This window comes from Lepidothrix coronata, unplaced genomic scaffold, assembly GCF_001604755.1.
Source record: "Lepidothrix coronata isolate B3197 unplaced genomic scaffold, Lepidothrix_coronata-1.0 Scaffold67, whole genome shotgun sequence".
Taxonomy (NCBI): Eukaryota; Metazoa; Chordata; class Aves; order Passeriformes; family Pipridae; genus Lepidothrix; species Lepidothrix coronata.
This window is the reverse complement of record NW_016690247.1, coordinates 882662-908779: the sequence shown is the minus strand read 5'-3', so window position 1 is coordinate 908779 and position 26118 is coordinate 882662. Positions and strand designations below refer to the sequence as shown.

Below are 26118 nucleotides of genomic sequence, written 5' to 3'. Positions count from 1 at the left end.
TATCTGCCTTGAGATCCACTTCCTCTCTTTTATTAGGAAGCACTATATTAATAATTTTGTGAGTGAAACTTTGATCTCCTCAAGTCTGGACAAGTCACGCTGTTCAGTCTAGTATCCTAAGATCTTGCCCTTCAGCTCCACAAAGTTAAGGCGGGGGGAGTCTCAACAGCAAACTCCAGCCCACCATGCATTGATTCTGCTCTTATTCCTCCTCTAAGCAGCTTCTTTTTACTTATTCTGTCCTGTAGTCACCTGGGAACAGCAGGGTTGGGTGTTGGATGAAGGTTCATACTTCACTCTGCAAGTACTTTTGTCAAAAAAAGCTTTTATTGCAATGCAAAATATCTTCTGTATATGACATCTTTCTCCCCCCCAACCCCCTTAAATTTAATGAGTAATCCTTTCTGGGTTTGTACATTGTGATTCTTGTGTGTATGAATGAATATATATACATATCTATATATATATCTATCAATCTATAGATATTATATTAATACAATCATATATAAATCTGGACCTATATCATTTTATATATACACGTATCACTAGATATATGTGTGTATGTGCATATACATATATATATACATTACATATACACTATATACACATATATGCACACACATACATATGGTATAATCATAAACATCTCTTGGTTGTCAAGGGACTTTTCTTTAACAAAATAAGTTCCATCAGTGGATTTTACTTCTGTAGTGCAATTTTACAGGAAGTTAACATTTCCACATTCAATATAAAAGAAACAATATACATTTGAAAACGTGCCATAGGATTTTTAATGAAAAAATTAGAAAAGTGCATTATTTTACAACACTACAGTAAATGATTCTTTTTTTTTTCTCTGTAAAGACATTGTAAAATATATACAGGGTTGCGTAGTGCATTCATTACAAAAGAAAGATGCAATCCCTTGCATAAATTACATATTGTACAGGGGTTCGCTGTCTACTTGGACTTGTAAACATTTGTGTGATACAGTTTTCATTCTTTAAGTAAGCTGCAATACATCTTATTTTCATTTGACTGTTGTTGCATTCTGACTCCAGTACGGCATTCTAAGGCCATATGTGAAGGCATCCTCTCCCATACCGGAGAAGGCCAGAAAAAGAAACGAAAACACAAGAGTCTTTAATTTGGTTCATTGTAATCAAGTTATCACTGGTTTAATAAATCACATCTTGATACTTATGACCTGCTCTTTCTCCTTTGCTAGGACCAGCTCAACAACTATGTTGAAGTTAGAGGTCTGAAATGAGCAGAGGAAACAGTTTCCAGGAGGTAAATTCCCAGTGCAGTCTCCACAGCCAAGCAGCTCCTCTTTCTAGATGACCATGCTCCTAAGGCTCTGTGTGCTGCACAGAAAATATATCAACCAGGGTAGAAATTTAGAGAGTTTTGCTCTATCTCAGGCTGTTGAGGGCCTTTAGAATGCCGTCAATACACCGTCGGTAAGTCCGCATATGCACATTCAAAGAAGTACAAAAATGCACCAAAAAGTGTCAAGAGATCCAAAAGAGACATAGCATCAACACACACTCACAAACACACACATACACGCACACTTCTGTCTGAGCAGGAAGGCTCAGTCTCCAAAGTAGGATTCACAATTTAATTTCAACATGTATGTGTGTTTGGAAGAAATCCAAGAATTTCCATATAAACTCCTTAGGTCCCAAATTGAACACTTTTATCCCTGTTTCTCATAGATGAACAGTTTGTTGAAGTAAGTAATTGCACCTTGAAGAGACAGTATCCACATTCTTTTGGCCTACTGGAAACAACTCTTAAGCCCCCCTCCCATTTCCCCATTGACCTATCCAGCTCCAAATCATCTCCTTTGCCTTCATATCACCAGGATCAAAAGTTTTAGTCCATACTCCTCAGTGGCAACAAACAGCCACACAAATCTTAACAAGTCAAGGGAAGAGGAAAAATAAAACATTTTTTTCTTCCACAGTTCACTCCTGACCTTGCAAATAAAAGAAACAGATGGATTATTGGTTGTATGGCATATTTTAGGAAATTTACATTTTGTAAAAAAAGGACAGATTAGGTTTGCATTCTGAGGAATGATCCATTGCCTCGTAATTTCTGCTTATTTCTTAGTTGTCAAAATGTTAGTAGTAGACAGGACTCTTTTGCCTTTTTTCAGGCAAAATCAACCCAACAGTACTTATACCAAAAATAACTGTGTGGATTAACCAAATTTGTTGAAGTCCAAAACAACAGTGCTCCAAGCGGTACCCAGGAAACTAATAAAGCCAACTCTTAGATTAACAGAATCTTAAACCCCTTGTAACCTGGACACTGGGATCCCTCTTTTGTTATGTGGGTATTACACATCTCCTCCTACATCTGAATAATATTCCTGCCCTAAGAATTTATACAGAAAGTAGATGCCACAATGTGAATGCAGCTGAACAGTTGAAAAGGAGGTAAATTGCCATGAGAAGATCATTAAGTTGTGTTGAGCATATCTGTTGTGTTGGTCAATGATGACCATAACAGACTCTGCTCTACTAATCTTCCCAAGGGAATAAAAAGGGCGCTGTATCAACGATAAAGAGGAATTTCCTACTGCTGCTTCTGACTGCAATGTCTCTCCATGTTGGGAATTGAGAAGCTTTGCTAAAAAGGAGCAATATGACACCCATCTTTCCTGGAAAACATATGTGTCAGTAACGAATTTTTCAAAGAGAAGTCACATGAAATATAAGTCACTACAGAGCAACAGGAGCTTAAATGCTGAGGAATTTTAAAGGAATGTACAGTGAAGATAAAAAACCCAACTGACTGCATTGCTAAAAGGATCTCATATATATGTTTTTTGCAGAAACAACAGTTAGAGCAATCAGAAGAATTTGGCAAGGTTTTGGTAGCCTCAATCATAAAGAGCTGTGAGCTGTCCTCCACAGCTCAGCTGTGAGCTGTCCATTTGGATGACTTGCATAATGAAGACAATGAGATGTGCCCACTGCTGCATGCTGAACAAGAAACTTCAAATCACCACATCACCATTCAGAAGGGGTTCTGAGAAGAGCTTCAAATCAGAGAGGTGAGATAAATGTGGTAGATACCTCAAAGGAAACAATAGAAGAAACAGCTACAGATCAATCTGAAGGTGCTGCCACTTAAGTTTCATGTCTTGCTTCCTAAGGAGAATGCTGCCCTGAGCTCTTGCCCAGTATGCAAGTTAGATATCAGCCCTACCCTCCATCACCATCAACTCCAGGCCAGAAAGAAATCCAAACTTTTGCTCTGCTTCTTTTAACCTTGCTCAGAAAGGATTTGAGAGAAGGATATGCCATAGCATCAATGTACTCATCAATCCGGCTCGTGACATAGAAACTTTGCTGTATCTTGCCCATTCCTCACGTGGTCTAGACATATTTGAACATGTATTCAGCAACTTTCCTCCTAGAATCATAATCTGTTCCAGACAGCACAGCTGAGACACTTCAACTGTTGCACCAAATGGATACTAGAACCATGCTCCATCCTGAAATACAGCCCTTTCCACATCCATCTGTATCAGTTTATCTAAGACACAACACCGCTTTTTTATTCTACAGGTAAGACAAAATCATATCAAAACTCCACAAAGCCATTTAAGCACCTATTTAGCTCAGGGGGAATTAAGAGCCTCACTGCATATACTGGATCTGAGCTAAAATCCCTTTCCCAGATACTCCCAACACCATCTCCAGTTAACATGCCAAGATGATGCTTGTCAGTAGGACAGCTGAGGCATGACCTTTGTGTCAGCAGTGCTATTACCAAATAGGCCTTTTGGAAATCATTTTGTAGAGTTGCAATTTCAAACTCTGGGAGGCCAAAATCACTTACACAGTCTATTTCAGATAATCTAATTAAATACTGCTATCAGATGAATTATCCTCTGAACAATAATTATGATTAAGAGGCTACATACCCACTCTGTAGAGAGAGCTAGCAATAATGAATCAATGTTATTTCTCTAAAGGTCAGTTTTGATGATATTTTGACATGTAGAAACTGTCCAAACACAGTCAATACAAAGAGGTTTCTTTGCTATATGGTGACCTCCTGAACCCAGCTGGAGAAGCTTAGCATTTCCCACACATTCCTATGACTTAGTATTTCCCACACATTTTGGGGAGGTACTACTGAAGGTGGGTAAGGATACCACAATTCAGGTCTTTCAGGTTTGCTGCAGGCAATAGGAGGGTTGATGCAACTGATCTTTTCCATGGAATATGAGAGGGAAGATGCTCTGGAAGACACAATTTCCCCTACTTCCTCTTTGACACCAACACAGGTAAGGTAGTCTCACCAAAGACAATCCACTCCACCATGAATCAGCCCTGGTCCATCCTTCCCAGACATCCTACCACTTCTGCTTGTGAGAATGCTGACAGATGACTAGAAAATAGACTAAGCCCAGAAGGCCATGGTTCTTCCTTAATTTGAAACCACACCACAGACCTACAATGATTTACAGGTTATAAGCCAAACCACTCTGACTCTTCCTGGCCATTCTCCCAATGGCCTGCTCCAAAAAAAACCACACTCCAAAGTTCTCCTCACAGCCTAATGCGTTGCATTCCAGCCACGGAAGAAGTGGATCTCACCCGCGCAGGTCTATGCACATCACATTTCCTATTTAACTCCTCACATATTGTTTTTAATCAATCTGTAGATTTCTTTTGTCAGTAGTAATTAGAGTGGAACATTTCCTTCCCCAGGGTGTAGTTCTGTAGCATACTGCTTTTCCCTAATAGAGGAGGGGGGAGAATACAGAATGTGGTGATCTGGGGTCTGAACATACGTCCATGAAATGGCAAGCTAATGAGTTAATGTCTGGGTAGAAAGCGGGGAGGGAATATGGAGAAAGCCAGAGGGTGGCTGTCTGTGAAATGGATCTCTCTTCTAGCCTCAAGTATAATGCTCTGGATACAGCAATTACTGCAAGCTGTTCCACAGACCAGATAAACAATGAATCAAAGCCAGGCTAGTGGTATCAGAACTCATGCATGAGGAAGATGCATTATAGAGCATAGTTTCAATTATTGTATTTGCCAGCTCCACTTGTGAATTCACCAGCTATGATAAATGTTATCATCCTGTTGTTTGCTCTACATTTCTCAAAGTGAACTAAAAGACAACTCATCTTGGAACTGTGAATATTAATTACCAATAAAATTGAAGCATTAATCTTTCCCCCGCCACCCCCTTTTTTTTCCCAGGCTGTTGTGTGTGTTAATGCATGGCAGCACTCCTTACACTCGCAGAAAGCAAGGTGAAGGAGGGCTTTGGGATATTTATTAATTACAATATTCACAGAAGGAGAGACAAATGAAGGCTGAAGGCTCCAGGGATACAATTTTCAGCCTAAAATTAGCAGGCAGCTTTGAATGACTGGAATCCATAACACAAAATACAGCTGCATAAATTATACAGGTTGACTGTTGTTTTTAGGTCTTATTACTCTCCCTTAGGTTTAGGAAACATGGTGAGCAGCAGTTGGAGACACTGACACCGTATCTAATAGTAAATAGAAAATTTTTCAGTTTCAGTAAAAGGACACAAATCAGGATTCATTGCATTGCACCAAATCAATTGGCTTCAGAGGAAGGCTCTGCCACAGCAGGCTTTAGATAAGGAATGAGTTTGCTTATGTCCTACTGAGCTCTTGCACTTGGGAGCACCAGGAAGAGGAAATAGCATCATTAACATAACACATCCCAGAGATCAGCACTGCTCAGGAGGGACTGGCTGAATAAAATCTTGGTTTCAGTGGAGGTGGCATCAAAAACCTGATTGGAGAATCAGGAACTCCACGAATCTTATCAGCAGCAGTCAGTGGAACACTGGTGTCGGCCTGGACTGAGAAGAGGACAGTCAATCTCCCAGACTGATTCTACACAGATGAAAGCGTAACAGTTCTTCAGCATCATCTCACAGCAGTTTCAACTGGAAATAACAAAACTACTTCTGCTGTTGAGAACAATTTCTTTTTTCCCAATTTTCTTTTTGCCTTCCTACTACTTTTTTTGGGTGAATATTCCTTTACCATATTCATTATACGCACCTTAAATAACTGAAAACTGCATTTTGGCAAAGAGTTCCATCAGTTTTTCTTGGGTTTAATTCAGCTTCTGAGCTCAGATTAACTAGCATAGGAGTCCCAGGGCACCTGCCATCTGTAATCAATTTCTCTGTGTCCGATGTCATCATTCCATTTGTTTCAATTTTGGTGAATCGTTATGATGGCTATTCCTTTTCAAATGCTTTATCTTGCTGAAGTACCCAAAACAAAGTTTTATATCAGAGTTAGATGACAGGCAGACTGGTCAGAAAGGCAATATTTCCTTTCTCAGTTCTCCGAGTGTTACATATCTTTGGCTGATGGAAGTAGCAGTGGTGTGATTCTCATTGTAATTTGTGCAATACTCCAGTCAGTAATAGTGTCTTGCTGAAATATGCATGAAAAAGTCCATAACATTAGTGTAATGGACACACTCCAACACATCTCTCTCATCCCGCTTCCTCATAAAGATTTTCAATGACTGTCTTAATTAGATCCTAATATGAACAGGAATATTACATAAAGTTAAATGAGGACATAAACTTCAGCTAAAAGCTACTTCCACCCAAGCCCCTGCCCTCTGGTCTGTACACACCAAATAGCTCTGGAACATTTTTGTTCTCCACCTTGGTTCCACTGACTGCTTTTTTTTTTTTTTAAGCTTTCAGCAACAAATCAAGCTTTTTTTTCTGTAATAAAAACTTTCAAATCTGTCAGAGAAAACAAGGAATTACTTTGCTTAGGTCTGATTCACAATAATCTTGATTACTGCCCTGGCATTTCGTTGATTAAACCACTAGGAAACTAATGAGAAAACGTACAATAGAGTAGATTAATTTGGTTACTTCCCTCTTTTCTTTTTCGTTTCTTTTTTCTTTTTTTTATGATGTCTATTTTGTCCTAATGAGTTGTTACAGAGGAGTTCAAACAGAAGGCTATTGCTGAAGGTCACTGTACGTTTCTCCATTCATTACCTAGAAGCTATTTTGGACTCTTGAAGTAGCATCCACACACACTTTCTAAGCTGTCCCATTACAGTCATCCCTGTAAAGCAGATACATGTATAAAGTTCTGGCAAAGCAGTGCCACTTAGATCAGTCAGGATCTCCCTTACACAGTAATGAAGACCAAGTGGAGACTCGTGCCTGCATTGTTCTGTTAAGTTTCCTCTTTCCTTCTCATACCACAGCATGCTCAGTCAAAGCTATTTTGGTGCTTCACTGATCAAACTGATTTTTCCCTTTGATGATAATATGAAATATGATAGGATAATAGGGTTGTTATATAATCAAAGTCGACAGCAGGGAGCTAAATTTGTGTTGTTTTGATGAAGAGCACGTTAGTGTGACACAAATAGACTAATCTGATTTATTATTATTATTTCTAATGCTTAATAATAGAGAAGGGTAGGGGAAATGAGACTCTGGGGAATGAGAGTGCATCACAAAGTGATAGCAGACATTAGGATGTCTAGTCATAAGCAGCACCACTACTACCTGCTTCTAGCTGAGTTTCAAAGGAGTGAGTAGCGAGCAAGAGAAGTTGTTCTGAAAGAAATAGTGTCTTAAATGGAGTAAAATAAATCAGATACTAAATATTCTGTGAAAAACAGTGTTGTGGGAAGAAAACTGTTATTCATACAGGGCAATAAGGAGTCACAGATGGAATTGACAAAAGTCAACTCACCTTTCACTGACTGATTTTTCATGTCTAACTGAAAAACTGGGATTAACCTGGGGTGAAAGCTTCCCTTTCATGATGATGTCTGTTCCAGTTCCAGACAGACCAAGTCAGTATTCACACATCAGTCAAGAGCCACGAAAATGACTAAAGAGAAAGACATATTTTGCCTGGTGTACTGATGTTTACAGTGTGATGTCTACTGAGTTCTTGTGCCTCTGGCTGCTCACAAAGCAAAGTCCTGCAGGAGTCTCCTTGTAAAGGAGTTTCTATGCCACTTCAAAATCCTATGTGTTACAAAAGAACAGATTGGACAGAACTGTGGGCTCTTCAGTCAGAAAATAAAAATAAAAAAATTATTTGAAAATCCCAGAACTTTATACAAGGAATGCAGATACATTCAGGCAAAACACTTTCCCACATACACACTCATTACAGCTTTTAGACTTAAAAGTATGGCTATGGACATCTACTCTGGCTCCTTCATATCAACATACACAGATTTCTTCAACTACTTCTATAAACTTCAACTAAGCTAAAGCAGAGCTATTATAAAGCCACTGAGTTTTAATGTAAAGAGTCTAAGTGGTAGATAACCCACGACATGCTGAGGTAAGTTTCTCCCCTGGTTAAATACCCCATGTATTAAAATTTACTCTTCATATGTGGTTCCAGAGGGAAGATTTAGTAACAAATCAAATAATGTATGTGAAGTTTTGAACATGATTTACAGGACATTTAAAGACTATTTTTACATGCGGCAGAAATAGCGATTTCTTCTTAAAGGAAAAGAGAAAAAAGGTTAACCAATGTTTTATAAGATGAAACTGCTTTTTTTCTGTTTAAAGGTTTCACTAAAAGTCCTGTTACAAAAATTCTCCTTTGCCAGGCAGACAGAATTCCACCTGACACAAGATATAGATGTCTAAATTCCAGGCATTTGTTTTCTTATCTCCATAGCAGCAAAAAAGATCTGCATTTATTTGCACTTCAGGGATGACACAGGCAAAGATGAAGCAAGTGAATTTGGAGAGCACTGTGAACCCCGTGGGCTACTCTCACAGGAACCAGCTTCTAGGTAGCAAACACTAGAGGGGGTTTAACACATCCTGAAACTGGTTTTTTAGGTATGTTTGCTTCAATCCTTTTGCCATGAGCATTTGCCTTAGGACACGGTACTGGCAGCACAGCATTAATGCCCCCAGCATGCCCCACACATTACTCTGAAGAAGTCCATCCTCATCGATCCTCATTAAGAATCCTAAGATGTTTCTTCACTAACCTTAATGGAGGATTTCATGCCACAGCAATTTCTAAGCCCAAAGGAAGCTGCATAGAGGAGTCAAAGTCATGGATAACTTGCTTTTCATTTACTTGTTGAAAGGCAGACGTGAAGAACATGAACATATTTGATAGTTAATAATTTAAAGCCAAGTAGAAGAGAATAGAGGAGGACATTCCTTATTTCTCCCTATTAATACTCCTTATAGGTTCCTCTTTGAAAGGATATCAACATCCATCAGCACACAGAGCTCAGAGCTGTGCACACACCATCTAGTTTTAAGGGTAAAAAAAAGGATTATTGCTTTTACACTGAGAGCACGAAATGGTAGAATCGGTAGTAAGTGATTAGTGCCAAAAAGAGATGGGGTTTGTATGGCAAATTAACATAGAAGGCAATTCAAAAGATAGAATTAAATCAGAGACAAAGGTGCAGGTTTATAAAACTCCCAGTCCTACCCTTTTAAAATCAAAGATAAATCTCCAAAAGCACTAAATCCCATGTAATCATTGCAAATTCCTATTGTTTTAAAGGGGAGCTGGATTAGGCCTCTAATTCAGTTCTATAAAGTCTGTTTGGTCCAGATGAACAACCGAGAGATGGACAATGTCCAAGGAACAGCTCTACAAACATGGTCTCAACATCCTCCACCACAACTTGCCAAGGCAACCACTCCCACTGTTACCCTCCAAACACTAGAGTAAAGCTATTTTTACCCATTACTGCTAAATGCATTTTGCCTTTGCCTAGCAAAAAAAGCAATGTCACATCTAATCTCACATGTTCCCAGTGAGCCAAACACAAGATACTGTCCCTTGAATTCTTCCTGAGACCAACAAAGGCTTTCCATTATTTACAAATCAAAAGCATTTAGAGACAATCATCTTCAGTTTTTATTTAAAACAAGGAATGCCCTGTCACTATTATATAAGAAAAAATATACATCCTCCTATTTATACCCATCTTAACCAAGCATTCCAAAAAATATAATTCCTATTCATGCAGGTAATTGCTGCACAAAATAATAATAATAATAATAATAATAATAATAATAATAATAATAATAATAATTTATAAATAAAATTAAAATAACAAAATACACTCTTTTGTTCCAACAATTCTCCCAATTTATCTTAAAAATTCCACTTTCAAATTGTTGGAACAGTTGAAAATTTTAAAATTAAATATAGTTAAATCAATAGGATTATTTGCTTTTGATTATTAATTCCATTGCTAGTTTTTCTTGTGTTTTATTATGCATACCAGTTTTACAAAGTGCATGCTTTATTTTTTTTTTTTAATTTTGAACTGGCAAGCTAAAATGATCCATCTTTTCCTGCCTTTTTTAAATGTTAATACAATCTAAAATCTAGCATTAAAAAATTTATCATGATACATCTGGTATATTGACTGCTTATGGCGCATGCTCGTCTTGGCAAAAAAAACCCAAAACAAATTGGCTCCCCTCCCACCCTCCCTGTTCGTTTTTGGAAGCAATCTAAAAAGCAGGCTGGAACACAATTGCTTCAAGGGCAAAAAAAAAAAAAAATAATACCTGATGCTTTAATTTTTGTCACATGGCACTAGTTGTGGAATTGCACACACACACACACACACGCACACCCGACACATACGCAAAGCACACACCCACACTGCAACCTGCTCGTGAGGAAAAAAAGTTTGTTAGGTCAGGAGTGCCAGTGGCACATGAAGGCTCCCAGCTGTGTGTGCAACTTTGGATTTGGTACCCACTTCACGTCACCTTGAATCCTCTGACATCCACCGAGGGGGTAATGTAAGGCATACTTTGCTGGAACAGTAATAATCCATGCTTCATGCTCAAGAGCTGAGTCTCAGAGGAGGATTGGCTTGCTCTACTCCCTTTGGCCTCACTCTGTCTCACTCAAGGAACAAAAAAACCCAAAACAACAGAGAAGAACTGGGGAAAACAAAGAAAGCAAAAGACAAATCCCTTTAAATGGACTTTCGCCGTTTCATCAGCCTGTGGTTATCTGTAAAGCTGTGCAACCCAGGTGAGATGGAGCTGACAGGAGATGGGAAAAGGCTGTTTTTTAATGTGCTTGGCGAGATCTCCTCTATCTTGTAAGAGATGGAGTGAAAGTACTGGGGGTTCAGCTTTGAGCTGAAAGAATTTTGGTGGGACACCACCCGGCTGGTGTACTCGTGGGACCTGTAACACATGCAGGAACAAACTGACTGAAGGTCTGTTACTTCGGCCTTGTACCGTGGCCGACCATGCTGGGAGTCCTCTTGGATGTGGATAATCATGCTGTTGCGGTTCCCTGCCAGGGACGCCCGTTCCTCAGCATCCCGCCTCTCATCCTCACTGTTCATGGTCAAGAACCTGAGAACAACCAGATTTAGAAATGCCCCAATGACTGTCAACCCCACTAGAATGTACATAAAGCTAAAAGCCACGTAGAGAGGCTTCTTTTGAAGGGCCCCTTTGGTCTGCAGGGCCACATAGTCTCCAAACCCTATCGTAGTCAATGTTATAAAGCAGTAATAGTAAGCATGGAAAAAGCTCCATTCCTCATACTGGGAAAAGGCTGCTGCTCCAATGCAGAGTGTCCCCATGCAGGAGAAGAAACCCACAGTGACCATGTTTTCCATGGAGACCTCGGTGCTCCTCATCCCACAGCACTTTTTGATGCGTTTCAAGAGGTACTTGACAAAGGTGTTCATGCGCTCGCCCAGGCTCTGGAACATGACGAGTGTCAGTGGGATCCCCAGGACCGCGTAGAACATGCAAAAGGCCTTCCCCGCGTCCGTCCCTGGGGCAGCATGTCCGTAACCTGGGAGGGGGGACGAAAACACAGCACAGTCAGCAAGGCAGGTGATGACTACAGTTCCCCCTTCACATAAGCCACGTGAATCACAGAGGCTCTGATGCCACAGCCAGATCCAAAGCTACAGGAACACTGCAGTCACACGATCTTCTGATACCTCCTCCCCCACATCCTGTGTCTGAAGTAAATAAGACACAACAAAGTTGTTCACACAGAAATGGGAAAGAGGAAAGAATGGGCAATCCCTCCTACCTCACACAATGTTCAATCTCCTAAATAAGATTATATCACATTAATTCACTGAAGAAGTTTCATGTCCGTCCTGTATCACATGCAGTAGTGGAAACTTTGGAAATAGATGGACTTTCTCGTTGTGTTTTTGAGAGTAGTTGCCCTGTCCCAAAACCAGAGTACACTCATGGCATTCAAGTTCTGTGTCTGCTGATAGTGTGCAGTTACAACATCCACAGATGCACGAACCAAATAAATTCCTTTTCAAACTCTTCCATACTGAATAAGCCTTTCTCCTTGACATCTTATGAAAGTCATTGCTGGAACACCATAGGAGTTTAGGGATTTAATGTTTTTTCTGTCTTTCATTACTGAAGAATAAACAACTTATCAGCTTTTTCCATAGTTTTGCAGCTTTGACAGAATTGCAAAGGCAATTTCACCAGGATGTTAAACTAATCCAGGAAAGAGGATGTACCACATTTTACAGCATAGTTTACTGATGACAAAATCATAGCTAGGTCTTTATTCTAAAACAAACCATAAATGGGGGTCTGTTTTGAAATCATAATTTCACTTTTTCATATCACACTGCTTTAAAAATCTACATTCCTTATAGCTGAGGTTCTGAGGTATGGTACCAAAGTCTCCAAAATGGGATGGCTAGGACCCACCTGGCCATGGTATGTGTTGACCATATGGGCACCACTATCTAGAGTCCCTTTAAAGTCTGTGAGTAGAAATAATGTACTTCAAAAAGGCAGCTCCTCTTGTGTACACAGAAGTGTCTAAAACAGTCAATAAGTTATTCTCAGTAGACAACTATTTCTCTACAATCATTATAATAGAAATCTTGGGACAGAACTCAATTCAAGATTAATATATCTAATATAATATATTTGCTGCTCTGAATTTGTCTAATCCTTTTTTGAAATGGTTGACACTGCATACTTCCTCAATCTCCTGTGGCAACAAATTCCAGAAGTTCACTATCTGCAATGTAAAAAAGGTATTTTATAATTTCAAGCAGATCTCCTTGTTTCAGCTAGTGCCCCTTAGTTCCAGTACTGAAGTTCTACATCTACCTTATCTACCACAGCCATTTCAACTCATATAGCAGAAGTCACATTCCCTGGAACATTTCAATGTCCTTTTCTGGATCTTCCATAGCTCTACCACATCATTTTTGAGTTCAGGAACCAGAACCCTGCATACCCCTCACGATGTGGATGCACCACAGAGTCTGCAGTTTTAACTAGAACTAAAACATGAACACAAGGATTTAACCTTCAAAATGTAAAGCAACAGGGGACAAGGAAAATAAAACAAGAAAGTCAAACAAGAATTCCCTCCAAAAAGCAACAGGTATTTCTGTAGCTCAGTTGCTAGTTGTTGACAGAAGGGTGGGATGTAAAAATGAATTTATAAAAGAAGCACAGAACTCAAAATAGGAGGTTCTTTTTTTCAGGTTACAAAAGAAAGAGATTCACCTGTTGTATTGAGCCAGGTAGCCTGTTCATCATGAAAAGCAGTTTCCAAATTACCTGGAAAGGGAAGTGTCTTCAATAGATTGATGATAGGTTAGTTCTACCTGACTGTCCCTCAATAAAGCCTATAATTGCCTCTCATTACTAAGACCAGCTTTTGAACTACAGGGGTGTTAATTAAACCAGGAACATCTTCCCATTTTATAGCTTTAGTTACAGATGATAAAGAGAAGGAAAGCTTCAGAAAATGTGATTTTCCAGATGGTTGCAGAGATAGCAGTTGGTGGAAACAAGTTTCACTTTGGGTTCTAAAAAAATTATTGGAGTGAAAAAAGATTTCTTTTGATATCACTATATTTTTCTCATTAAAGATATCCCCAGAGACACTTTACGGAGATTATAAAACATTAATATTATATGCTTATACACTATCTCACAATTGAATTTCTAAGATTCGTCACAGACTTCGTAATTATATATCCCATAAGATAGGAATATATCCACATCCCTGTGTTACAGATAGGGAAGCACAGACACCAGCAGGCTTTAATTTCCCTCCAATTCACATAGGTAGACGGAATATCCAGAAATTTTGATTTCTATTCTGCCCCAAGTCATTCTCACTTTCCCTAATATCGGATGAATGTCTTTTTTACTGTTTTCTCACCATGAATCTGGGGTGAAGAAAGGACTTTATTCATGAAGCTGGAATAAGACTTTACAAATAGATTCATGTAAGAGGATCAGAGTCACATATTTCTCCTATACAACACAGTTTTAAGGAATAGGCACCTTAGTTATTGCTTTCAACTCTCTGAAATAAGGGAATACAAGAGAAAATACACCAAAGAAAGACTCAACTCTCCGTTACTTAAGCATTACAGAATCTATCCAACAATATACAATATACTCATGCAAAGCAAACTGCGGCAGTGAATCCTCTCTGAAATTCAGTAAATTTCAAATCTAGAACAAATCACTGTTTTCTTAACATCAGAAACTGCCTCTGGAAAAAAATGGGAAGGCTGGTAACCGCCAGAGGAAGAGGGGCACAAGGGATCATTAACACTAGGAAAGGACACAGTTCATGGGGTCAGTCTCCAAGTAGCTGGGTTTTACTTGCGTCAAGTAAAGGCAGAAGCAACTGCCTTGGAAGCAGATTCCAGCTACCTGAATTCATCCTAATTTCCTCTGCATGAATGCCCCTGCCCTTTAGCAGAGTATAAAGAGATGACTCTGTGTCATCCATAAGAAACACAAGGTTTAAAGAGAAATGGAAAGGTTAAGTGTGACATCAGGTTTTCTTTCTCTTCTGTGGTGAAGAAGATTGAATAGAAGACCTTAGAATTGAGTATAGGAAATGCATCCCCTGACAAGCTGAGATAATGAGAAAAGTATAGATGGAGTTTTTCATTGGACCACACCTAGGTAAATACTGTCTGTACTACTCTAGTAAGAGTTTGCCAAGGTCCCCACAGTACAGCAGTGTGACCACAGCCAGCAGGTTTGTCTGATATTTAATTAGATGTAATTTGAATGATCAAGGACAGACTAAATTACTCTCACCTAGATTGGAGGCAATGTCATTAGTTCTCTCTCTGTCTTTTATAACGCCTCCCAGCTCCTTAGGCCTTCATGACAGAGCTTATCTGGGTTGGCATCAAGAAGAACAGCTTGGCAAGAAGAAATGTCATGTCTCAGAGTGTTGCTCCAGTTCTGGACTGTGGAGCACCAATACACCACAAAAGCCATCTCTCCCAAGCCATGGAATGGCTGGGATACAGAAATCAAGCAGAACTGCAGGAAGGTATAGGCAAGGGAGAAAAAGAATCAGACTGTAAGGGCTGACACCAAATGGGTACTCTGTTGGGGTATTCCCTGCCTTTGATTTTTCCAGGCCTTGTCCATTCTCTGATGGAAAACTCTCAAAGATTCTGACCCACTCAACCTTCTTCAAAGCTTATTTTTCCATGGTGCCTTTTAGACAAGACACAGAGTGAAACTCCTCATTACGATCTCTGTGAGGTCCATTTGGAGGGACAACCCCAACAGCTTTCTCTTTCTTGTAAAGGGACATTGTGCTGGTGTACCAGCCCACTACCAGAATGTGCAGAGGAACACAGCGCACAGGTATCCTGAATCCAACAGTGACCACAAGCAGATGGCTGAGGAAGAGTATAAGAATAGTATATATACTATAAGAATAAGAATAGTATATATACTATATATATGACTTTTTCCCCACGAATTCATATACCCGGCTTCATTATTTGGTGCTCAGGGATTTCCTAAGTCAGACAAGGTTTGGCTGATTTTAGTAACACACAATGGATTTCTCTTCCATGAGTTTGGGCATTGGCCCTTCAACGTGTATGAACCTCCTGCACCTGCAACATCCTGTGGCAAGAAGGTTCATAGATCAACCATGTGTTCTTTGAAACACCTGCCATTGCTTCTTTACTTCTCTTTCATTACTATCAACTGATGGCAATGTTATCTCCTCCTCTATGGAAGAGACCAGGAACAGTCATTCCCTATTCCCCTTCTTTGTGCCATTTATGATTTTATAGACATTTTATCAACAAATATGCTGTGTTGTATTCAGGCCCTAAGCAAGTATCCCTGGCACTCTGTAGCCTCAGGTGGACAGACCCGCTTGCTTAGATCTACATCAGTGATCTTTGCACCACACTCAGCTGCAGGGTACAGACAGGTCTGCAACATCTGCCTTGTCCTCCAACACAGATTCTCTGGAATAACACTCTGCTTCTGGGGCAAAAAGGGTCTTGATAAACAATTTCATGCTACTGCAATGATGTAGACTGCCCAGAATAAGTCAATCCATAACAAAAATAAAATATAATGGGAAAAAATTTGGAATACTTTCAGTGTGTTGCATCTACACAGTAACCATCTCCAGCACTGCAAGGCAGTATCTACTCCAGAAAACTAAACTGGCCTGAAGTCCTGCCAGGGGAGGTTTAGATTAGATACTAGAGAAAACTACTTCATGGAAAGGGACATATAGCATTTGAACAGATTGCCCAGGGAAGTGGTAGAATATCAAAAAAAATGTGGATGTGGCACTTGAGGACATGGTTTAACGTCTTCAAGTGGTGCTGGGTTGACAGTTGGACTTCATTATCTTAAAAGTCTTTCCCAACCTTAACAATTCTATGATTCTGAGGATGAATTCCACTACCAACCCATGATGCCTCACTCTTAAATCATCACCACAGTTTCCATTATGGCTTCACCCTGGAATAACCAGCACTGTCCCAGACAAAGTCCATGCCTGATCTACCCATGGAGGTTGACATTGGCCAGGGACAACTGCAACTAAGCACCACGCTGGAAAAGTACATGTGTTTAGCTGTTACTGGCCTTCTCCATGACATCTCTCTTGGCCTCTGTGTCTTACAAAACACAGGTCCTGCTCTGCTTAGCAGCACAGATGGAGCCTGAGCGGGTTTTCTGAGTGTTTATCTACATTGAGCTCTGTCAGGGATTGAGAGAGGTTTGTTTCTAAATGTGCATTGGTATCAGGCCAAATACATAGTCAGTGTTAAAAAATAAAAATTAAAAGTGGCAGTGGTAAGTTAGTTATAGGTCACACTCAGGCCAGTGTGTAGCTGCAGAGCAGCCAAGCCTCATTCACATTCTCATTCAATGTACAACAGGTCTTAGATATCTTGAATCTCAGAGCAATGCTTTGTGTTATTCATGAGGGATGCTTTATTTCTCTTAGGAGGAGGTTTCTTCCCTCATTTATCTACGCATCATTCATCCCCGTGATGGACATCTAGGCCTGACAACAGTCTCCGGAAATAAATTAACTTCTCGATCCCTGTGACTCAAACCCTTCTTACTCATGCTGGCAGCAGCCCTGGCTGGGAGATAATGAAGAGAGGATAATGGCACCTGTTATTTAGATGGGCAAGCATAATTCAGATTAAAACATCTTCCTGATGTCACACACTTCACTTCAGAGGTTCATCTACGTCAGAGAAATCGCCACAAAGATCAGAGCTGTCTCTCTGCTGGATTTGCTTCTTGTGCTTTCAGGGAGAAGAAACAACATGGCCTTTGTGGTGCAGATGAAAGAGGTTTCAGTAGGGATGAGGGAAATACTTCACCTAACTAACTGGTAGTAACTCATTTACCAGGACAACGGCTTTCTCCTGTAAGGAAATCAAGAGTGCATCATGGATGCTGCTGTTACCTGGGCGAAAGCTGCTGTGTAACTACACCAGTCTCCTGGCACGTGAGCACTGCTGACAGCTCCCTCTTCTCTCTCCCATATGTCTGGTCTCTCCTCAGATCCTGCTGCCTTTTTCCTCAAACATCTCCAGGACCTCCTTTTTCTTTCATTCCCTTGTCAGTTGATTTCACTGCAGCATATCAGCTGAACCATCTCTCTGAGTTTTGCACATCCCCTTCCATCCTCAAAAACATCTTCCCCTTCCATGCTCAATAGAGAGTCTCTAATGTCAGGAAAAAGCATGGCACATGGCTCCCTACAGGAACACACAGCACTACAGGATAATATCATCCCTTGTTGTGGAGACAGGGACATCATGGGAGAGGAAAAATGATGTGCCCCAGGTGCAACCTCAAATCCTAAATCCCTCAACAAGATCAGCACAGCCTCTCATCCTGCTTCATCTGCAGCCACCATGCATTATCTCCTTCGTTATGGAACCTGAACCTCCCTTTCTGGAGCATTACTCATGGCAATTTTTTTCCCGTAGCTTCTCTTCCAGACACACCAAGTTGCAGTAAACACCAACATGACGAATGCTGTGCATCACCCAAACTGCCTGTTGGCATAAATTCCCACCCCTGACCATTATCAGATGTGGCAAAACCATGTTCCATTGAAAGATTCGACTGCAAGAAAAGTACCAGGAGTGCTTGGACAACTGCTTAAGAACACAGTCCTGAATTCTTACAGCCTTGATGGAGCAAGAACTGAGGCTGCCTGGTGTGCCAGCTATTTGTGTAGTCATCTTGGGGTTGTAGCTTGGGAAGACAGTATGTTTCCCACACATCTAAATTATAGGGATCCAAAGGCAGTAATTTAGTGAAACATGGCCATGTTCACTTCTGATTCAGGGTATAAGCTGGGACTTCAGGTTTGTCTGGTTTCAGCTGGGGATCACATACAATACAGTCAGGCATTCCCTGCAAGGAGTTGACCTCCTTGAGGAGATTTCCTTTGGATTCTCACAGGCAAATAATGTGTCCCAGGCCCAGCGAGGCTCTCAGCAAGGTCACATTCATGGGACGAGTTGTAGAACTGTGTTTCAGAAGTTCTCAGGCTGCTTAGACTGAGCTTTCCTCCTCTTTCCCTGCCTGGACTTCACTGCTAACATGTACAGGGGATGGCCTCTCCTCTTCCCTCTTGGATGCCTACATGGGGAGTTGAGGACACAAATCTAATCAGTTCATTGAGGCAGCGTAGTTGGAAGCGCTGCTTATTCAGTCACACAGCTGTCAGAGGCTTGTGCCCAGGCAGTTCCACACTCTCCCAGGTGAAGAAACGTGGGGGCTTCCTTGCTTCCCCTGGAAAATATCTTGTAGTCCTCCTGAACTTAGACCTCAACAGGACACAGCTCCTCCATTTTGAGACCTATTGCTTCTGCCTAATGCAAAAACATGGATTTGGTCACAACATTTGGCCCTTTCAGATACCCACTGGGTTATGGCATTAAGGAATAGGTTTACAAGTTTAAACGAAGACATAAAAAACTTTTATTTTTTTAATTAGTTCTGGGGTTTTTCTCATTTCTCAATAAGGATAAGCCATCTATGTCTATATCTCTGTCCATCTGTCTTTCCTCCACAATAGCTGTGAAGCTGCTCACCAATTTCCACCACTTAGAAGAAGCTGTAATGTGAACTTGATAGTGATCTGTTCTGCTGGGCCTGCCATCTGGCCAGTCTGTGAATACACATAAAATGGCCTAAAAATCCACACACATATAGTGCAGACTCAGCTGCAATATGATCAGCTCTTTCTCTGGACAGTTATAGGAAAGAAACAGGGGTTGGAAGTCCTGCAAGGCGGGGTGGGATGTAGAGGCATGGGAGAGAACTGCAGGAATAAGACGTCTCCATCTCCTTGTAAAACAGCATGTGCTGGAATACCTATCTGCCTGCAAGGATGAAGATGAAAATCAGGGTAAATAGAACTGCAGGATGGCTTGGAGTTCACAGGAAACCAGGCTTGACTATTGCTGTTGCTCAAGGAATAACGTGTTTCTAGCAAAAGACAGAATTTGAAAATCCTTGCTTAAAAAAAAAAAAAAAAAAAAAATTGGAGACTTCTGTGTTTGCTTGTGTTTGTTATCTTCTTTCTTTTGCATGTGAACATTCCTGCCTTTTTTTTTCCTGTGTAAAATTTACACTATAAAGAGTTTTACTAAAAAGGTAAATGAGGGGAAAGTGGAAATCTTCAAATGGTCACATGAAATCACAATCTTTCTGCTCATCTACATGACACAGAAGACCTGATTGTCTCAAACCTCCTCTTGTTGAACTTAGCCTCTACTTTAACTGCTTAGATAGGAGATGTCTGCAATCACTGGCAACTCTTTTGAATAAGATGACAGAGCATGTGAGGTAATTTCCACCTGGTGTATCACCTCCCAGGAAATCCAGGATGCCAAAACTTGCCAGTTCATTTTGTCCAGATATAATGTTAACTCCGATCATCTCTGTGACTTCTTCTGTTTCAGAAAAGAGGCTGGAAAGAGGGAAGAAGTTCCTCTCCAGCTCTATAAGGAGACAAGCACTGAAAACAGCAATGATTTGGGATGTGTTTCTAGTGTACCATTTCCTGATTCCTCCCAAAACTAACAGCATCTCTGTGCTGGATTTCCAGTTGAGGAGCCATTGACGGTTGACTTCTGAGTCAATATTTTCCCATGTGCTCTATTTTTGACTGGCCCTACACTCCTTCCCTCCCTTTCCTCCTCTCTGCTTGGTTCTCTGAGTCAATCAGAGGACTGACCTGAGGCTCACATCACATCTAGTCCCAAAACAAATCATGCCCAGAACAAGTTCTCAATCTGAAGAGAATCGTAACAACCACTAGGAAAAGACTTTATCAGGTCATGTTATGCATTCCCAGGGGATGGCATATGATTCTTCCTTACTATATATTCTCCAGGGCTTTGTCCAGTTTTGTTTAAATGATTGAAATAACAGGGTTTTTGCTCTCTCCCTTAGGAAATTATTCCCCTGTCTAGCAGATCCAGCTATTAGGAAGTTCTTTTTTGATACACAGCCTGTATTTTTCTGTGCTGCCTTTTATCACAGTGTTCTTTTATAGCCCTCAATACAACACACCCCATTTTCCTCCATCATTACTCACTCCTTTACACTTCTTGGAGGTAGTCACATCTTCATCCCTTAGTCAACACTAGCTATAAACAGAACTCTTTTTGGGGCAGAGTCCTGCAGCCAGGAAGTAACAATAGTTGTTTTACAACATATACCTAGATTCAGATTTTGTCTCTGCAGAAACAGCTCCTTATGTGATCACTTTTATTGTGCTTGTCTGAGATCACTCCTGCTCCTCAGAAACTTTCAGGATATTTGCTAGACCTTATCCTTGTCTATCCTTGACTATGGTAGCAGGGTTATCAATTCCCTGGACTGCAAAATATTATCCTTTTTGCATTTGTAGGTGTGACCAGTCATCACTATAACATTATGTCCTCACTGTACGGCAAACCTTTCCTGATGTTGCCATTTCTTTTCATCACAAAGGCTCTTTCTACTCCATGGACATAATTGCATTAAGCATGGTTTTTCCTTAATCCCCTCTATAAATGGCCTTCTCAGGCAGTTTTAATAGTTTTCTGTAACTGATTTTTGTTGCTCACAGTCTACTGGCAATGATCTGAGACCTCTGCATAAGGGGGGAAGATGAAGGACTCACCACCTGCAGAGTTGTCAGGATGATCCAAACAGCCCTCTGAGGGATCAGGGGAAAATACATCAGGAAGAAGCGCAAGGGCTCACACCTTAACAAAAGGCTGAAAAATAATGGGTTTCTTCTATGCTGTGATGACAGAAAAGGGGCAAGAGAAATTTGTGATTTTGCTTTGTTCAAAAGGTTAGTTCTTTTCCAACTACCAGGTCTGAGTCTTCACAGGGTTAAGAGGATTCTGCTCTCAGCTCTCAGTCTGGCACTGCCAGGGCTTGAGAAGTTGGATCTCAACAAAAAACCCTGTTAAACAAATGTTACCAAAGGCCAGCACAGAGCAGAGCGACTGAAATCACTAATGACGTAGTAACAATGTCCTCTCAACCTGTGATGTCACCATCCAGTGCAGTTCACAGAGAAATGGTCATAAATCTGTGTAACATCAAATGCTGCCAGAGCTGGTCTGGTAAAACACAGTACATCCAGCAAGAGACACAGGGTGACACTTAGAGAAGTGGTTCAGATGTGTTTTCGCTGAAGCAATTGCGTTTTGCCTTCTACAACTCTCCCCTCTACGCAACTAAGAGACACAGAAGAGCACAGACACCTTGCCATGAGCTTGCTCACATATCTTGTTTCAATTTTGTGCTGTATCTACTGCAGATTTTTCCCATGCAGAACTAAAAACCAAGGATATTTTTCAAACTTTTAGAAAATACTAACAGGTTCATGGTATTTTCAGCAGCTTCTCCTTTCTGCTATTGAGAAACCAGGACTTTCCTTATCCAAAAGGGCAGCTAAAGGAAGGGTTGGTTATTCCCACTGTGCCTGCTAGAAAAACTTGCCAGCAAATCAATTATGAGACTCAACTTTACTAAAACAGATAAAGCTGTGATCTAGACAAAGTTACACAGATATAAAACTACTTCTTCCAGGGTAGTCTCTGTCTTGGCAGGTCAACAGTCAAGTGTGGAAAAACTAAGAATTCTTCTTCCTTCTCCTTTGCTTCTCATTCTCTAACCCTTAATGACCGCAGTAAGGAATTAGCCAGATGGACACAAATTTCCGTGCTTCTAGATCTTTGCAATCATAGACTTCTTTACAGCATTTATTGTACCCTTCTCTGAAGAAAACATCTCCACAAATATCTTCTGAATCTGGCTGGATGCAGTTTTGGCGAAGGCTATTTTCCCTGCAGACACTCCAATTTTGCAGCACCTTCATTAATTGAAACCTGGCTTCAGTGATCCAGTGATCCACAAGCCAAAGCAAGTGGAGTCTGTCATAATTTCCCCCATTACATCACATATAGGATGAGCAGTGATTCAACTGGATTTATAGATAGATTTCATCAAATCAGGTACATGTACTACATTAAAAATAAATTTTAAAAATGCTCAAATGATTTGGGTTGAGTCTATTTCTCTTGGTTTTATACCTCGAAAAATTCCTTATGCTTGAAAATGCAAGCTAAAAGAGATTTCTCAATTTTCCTTTACAAATTTTAAGCGTGTTCTGTCAATTGTCTTTGAAAAACAGAAATCATTCTATCAAAACTTCTGTGAAGGAAGAAGTTCAATTCTGATTGAGAAAGCATTTTTTGAAGTTGAAACCAAAAAATTAATGGAAATATATTGCCCAACAGTGCTGTCCTGTTCAGTTTTCCATTGAGCCAGCACTAAGTTTGAGGCACATTTGTCCTTGCACTCTGAAAGAAGAAGAGCTGAGCTAAAACATGAAGGTCAAAGTTTTGCAACATTGTTCAGGGTTGTCTATTTGCTGGAATTGCAGTATCAGGGTAATTACACCTCTGGAGCCAGACCAGCCCAACTCACTGGGATGGAACTTTCAAATGAAGCCACCTCATTCTTTCTTCTGATACCAGTTTTGATCTCACAGAAGAACACACCAGGAGCATGAGACCTTGGTACCTTTCCCCAACACAACAAAAGCAGAGGCATTTCTCATGGGATGTTGTTCCAGCCATCAGAAACTTTTCAAGGAAAGACAGGTGTTTTAGGAACTTGAGCCTAAGAGATATTAAACTCAGTACTTGAGTTAATGTGCATTGAAAATCTCTGTCCTAAAAAGATGGAGATACAACTCGGTTAGGGCTTCCATCTCCTCTCATCAAACTGTAAGGCTGTCCCTAAACTTCCTGCTCTTACTGATAGAAGTCTTCCTATTTTCAATCCAAACTTGTTCATGGTCTGATTCTTTCCATAAAAGGCCTTAGCTCAAACAGCAATCCTCCCAGTTTGTTTTCCCTACTCCCATAGACTAATAAAGATCAGCCTTATCTTACCAACTTGCTTTGGGGTTTTTTTTTCCCCTAGGAGGAATAAACCAGCCTCTGTAGTCTGATGCATTAGACAGTGTCACTTTCATAGCATTTTGCACCCTTCCAGCTTGAATTCAATTTTCTTGTTACATCAACAACCCAAATTTAGATATAGAACCACAGAAATTCAATGCTGCATTTACACAGACTTTGAATAGTATTTCACGCAATTTTAGACAGATGTTGTATAAAGCACTGACACAAAACCTGAAATGAAGTACTGCATCTCAAACCTACCTGTCCTTGGTACGTAGCTAAAAATCCATGGGATCTTATTTTGTCTCCCACTGATGAAAATAGAGTAATTTTTCTTGGTTTCTATGGACTCACAGCACTGTAACTCAAGCACACATGAGCTCATGATTTAACCAGAGACAAGCAGTTGAGCTAAGCTCCATGTTAGCATTAAACAGATGGGTGCTAAAAAGAAGCTTTCCATATACTGCAAGCATCTCTCCACCAAGTGACCCATGAAAAGCAGGATGGGGTTCCTGTGCACTACTGAGTCTTGAAGCTGACAGACACATTCCAATTAGTTATTCTAAAAGCAGATCAGTTTAATCTCCTCAACACATTTCTAGTGCCCAATAAATCCTTTTGCTGAGACGAATTTGAGATCTTTCACCTCCCCTTTTATTCCTTTACTGTTTAGTCATCTACCTTTTCCCCATCGGCCCCAGTAAGCACACCAACAGTCAAGATTGCAGGAGGCAGTAGAGTGAGTAACCATTTAATGCATCTGACTAGGCATAATCAGAGCCATCCATCACTTCAGTTTTCTATTCTCAGCCAACAGGAATAGTCAAACTGAGTTGGAAGTAATGGGAAGTCACTTAGCAAAACTTCTTCTAACTCCTCACCATTTATTTTTGCTGAGTGGAAAACAGTGATCTACTATATTATTTTAATATCATAACTGCTGTTTTTCATTCTATTTCATCACTGAACTCCTCCATACAAGGTAGCTCAACAAATCAGACTGACAAAATACTTCATGTGACATTTCTGAGCAGTCATAACCATCATTTGCACAGTTTATATACCTGTAAACCTCTATTGTCATCCAAGACCCTGCAGTGGCAGGGGCTGTATAAATGACACATGAGATGGTCCCTGACTATTCATAATTCTGGTCTGACACAGGGAATTACCATCTGTACTTTCTAAACATGGATACCAGAGTGAGAGAGGGCCTAGTCATGAAGAATACAGATCAGACTAAGACTAAGACTGATATCCCCCCTCCTAAAAGGGCCTTGTAGTGAGAGAAGTTATTAGTCTATTCAACAACAGAGAAAACCCATTAGGAGGGTTATTTCATAAAATCACAGAATGGTTTGGGTTAGAAGGGACTGTAAAAATCACCCAGTTCCAAACTCCTTCCGTGGGCAGGGGATATTCCACCAGACCAGGTGGAACACCCTGGTGGAACACCCTGGTGGAACAGGTTGCTTAGGGCCATGTCGAACCTGGCCTTCAACTCTTCCAGGGATGGGGTAACCATAACTTCTCTGGGTAACCTGTTCCAGTACCTTCCCACCCTCACAGTGGAAAATGTCTTCCTAATACCTAGTTTAAGTCTACCCTCTTTCAGTTTAAAGCCCTTCCTCCTTGTCCTATTTGAAACTTCTTTGAACAAAACCCTGGCTAACATCCTCCAGAACTATTCGTATCATGGTTTAAGTTTCTGTTTCAGCTTCACTTGCAAGCTTAGAAGCTTATATAAATAAGGAGCAACACAGCTGAGGGTCCACTGGAGTTCCTGCCTATAAAACATAAGGACCCTCCATTGCAGTATTTCTCCCATGTATGTCCTGTAATTACAGTGGGACTTATTTATCATCTCACACTCCTCAGTCTGGGATCAGAGTTGCAAACACACACTCAGTTTTGGACTCTCAGTAAGGGTACTAACTCAGTGTTGTGGAAGTCAAGCTTCCTGAACCGCACATTTCTGGGAATCAGAATATATAATAATGTGGTGTGTTGACCTTGGCTGGCCATGAAGTTGGTCTCTCATTTCCCCTCCATCAACAGGACGGGGAGAAAAAGTAGGACTGAAAAATCTGTGGCTTGAGATGAGGACAATTTGACTGCTCGACAGTTACCATCAAAAACACACTCAACTTGGCAAAGACTAATTTAATTTATTGCCAATTACTATCAGATGGGACAGTGAGAAAAAAAGACAAAACTAAAAACCCCTCTCTCTACTCCCTTCTTCCCATTCTCAACTTCAGTCCTTCATTGTCAACTTTCTCTTTCCTCC

General features: G+C 40.5%; 1 protein-coding gene across 1 annotated transcript in view; it reads right to left on the bottom strand.

Annotated features, from left to right (window-relative positions):
• Positions 1-844: 844 nt before the first annotated feature.
• KCNK9 (potassium two pore domain channel subfamily K member 9) overlaps positions 845-26118 on the bottom strand; it is a 96215-nt gene continuing 70941 nt past the window's right edge. Inside the window, exon 2 of the mRNA XM_017818333.1 lies at positions 845-11860. Coding sequence (XP_017673822.1) covers positions 11019-11860 — 842 coding nt within the window. The 3' untranslated portion in view covers positions 845-11018. The remainder of the gene's footprint in view (positions 11861-26118) is intronic.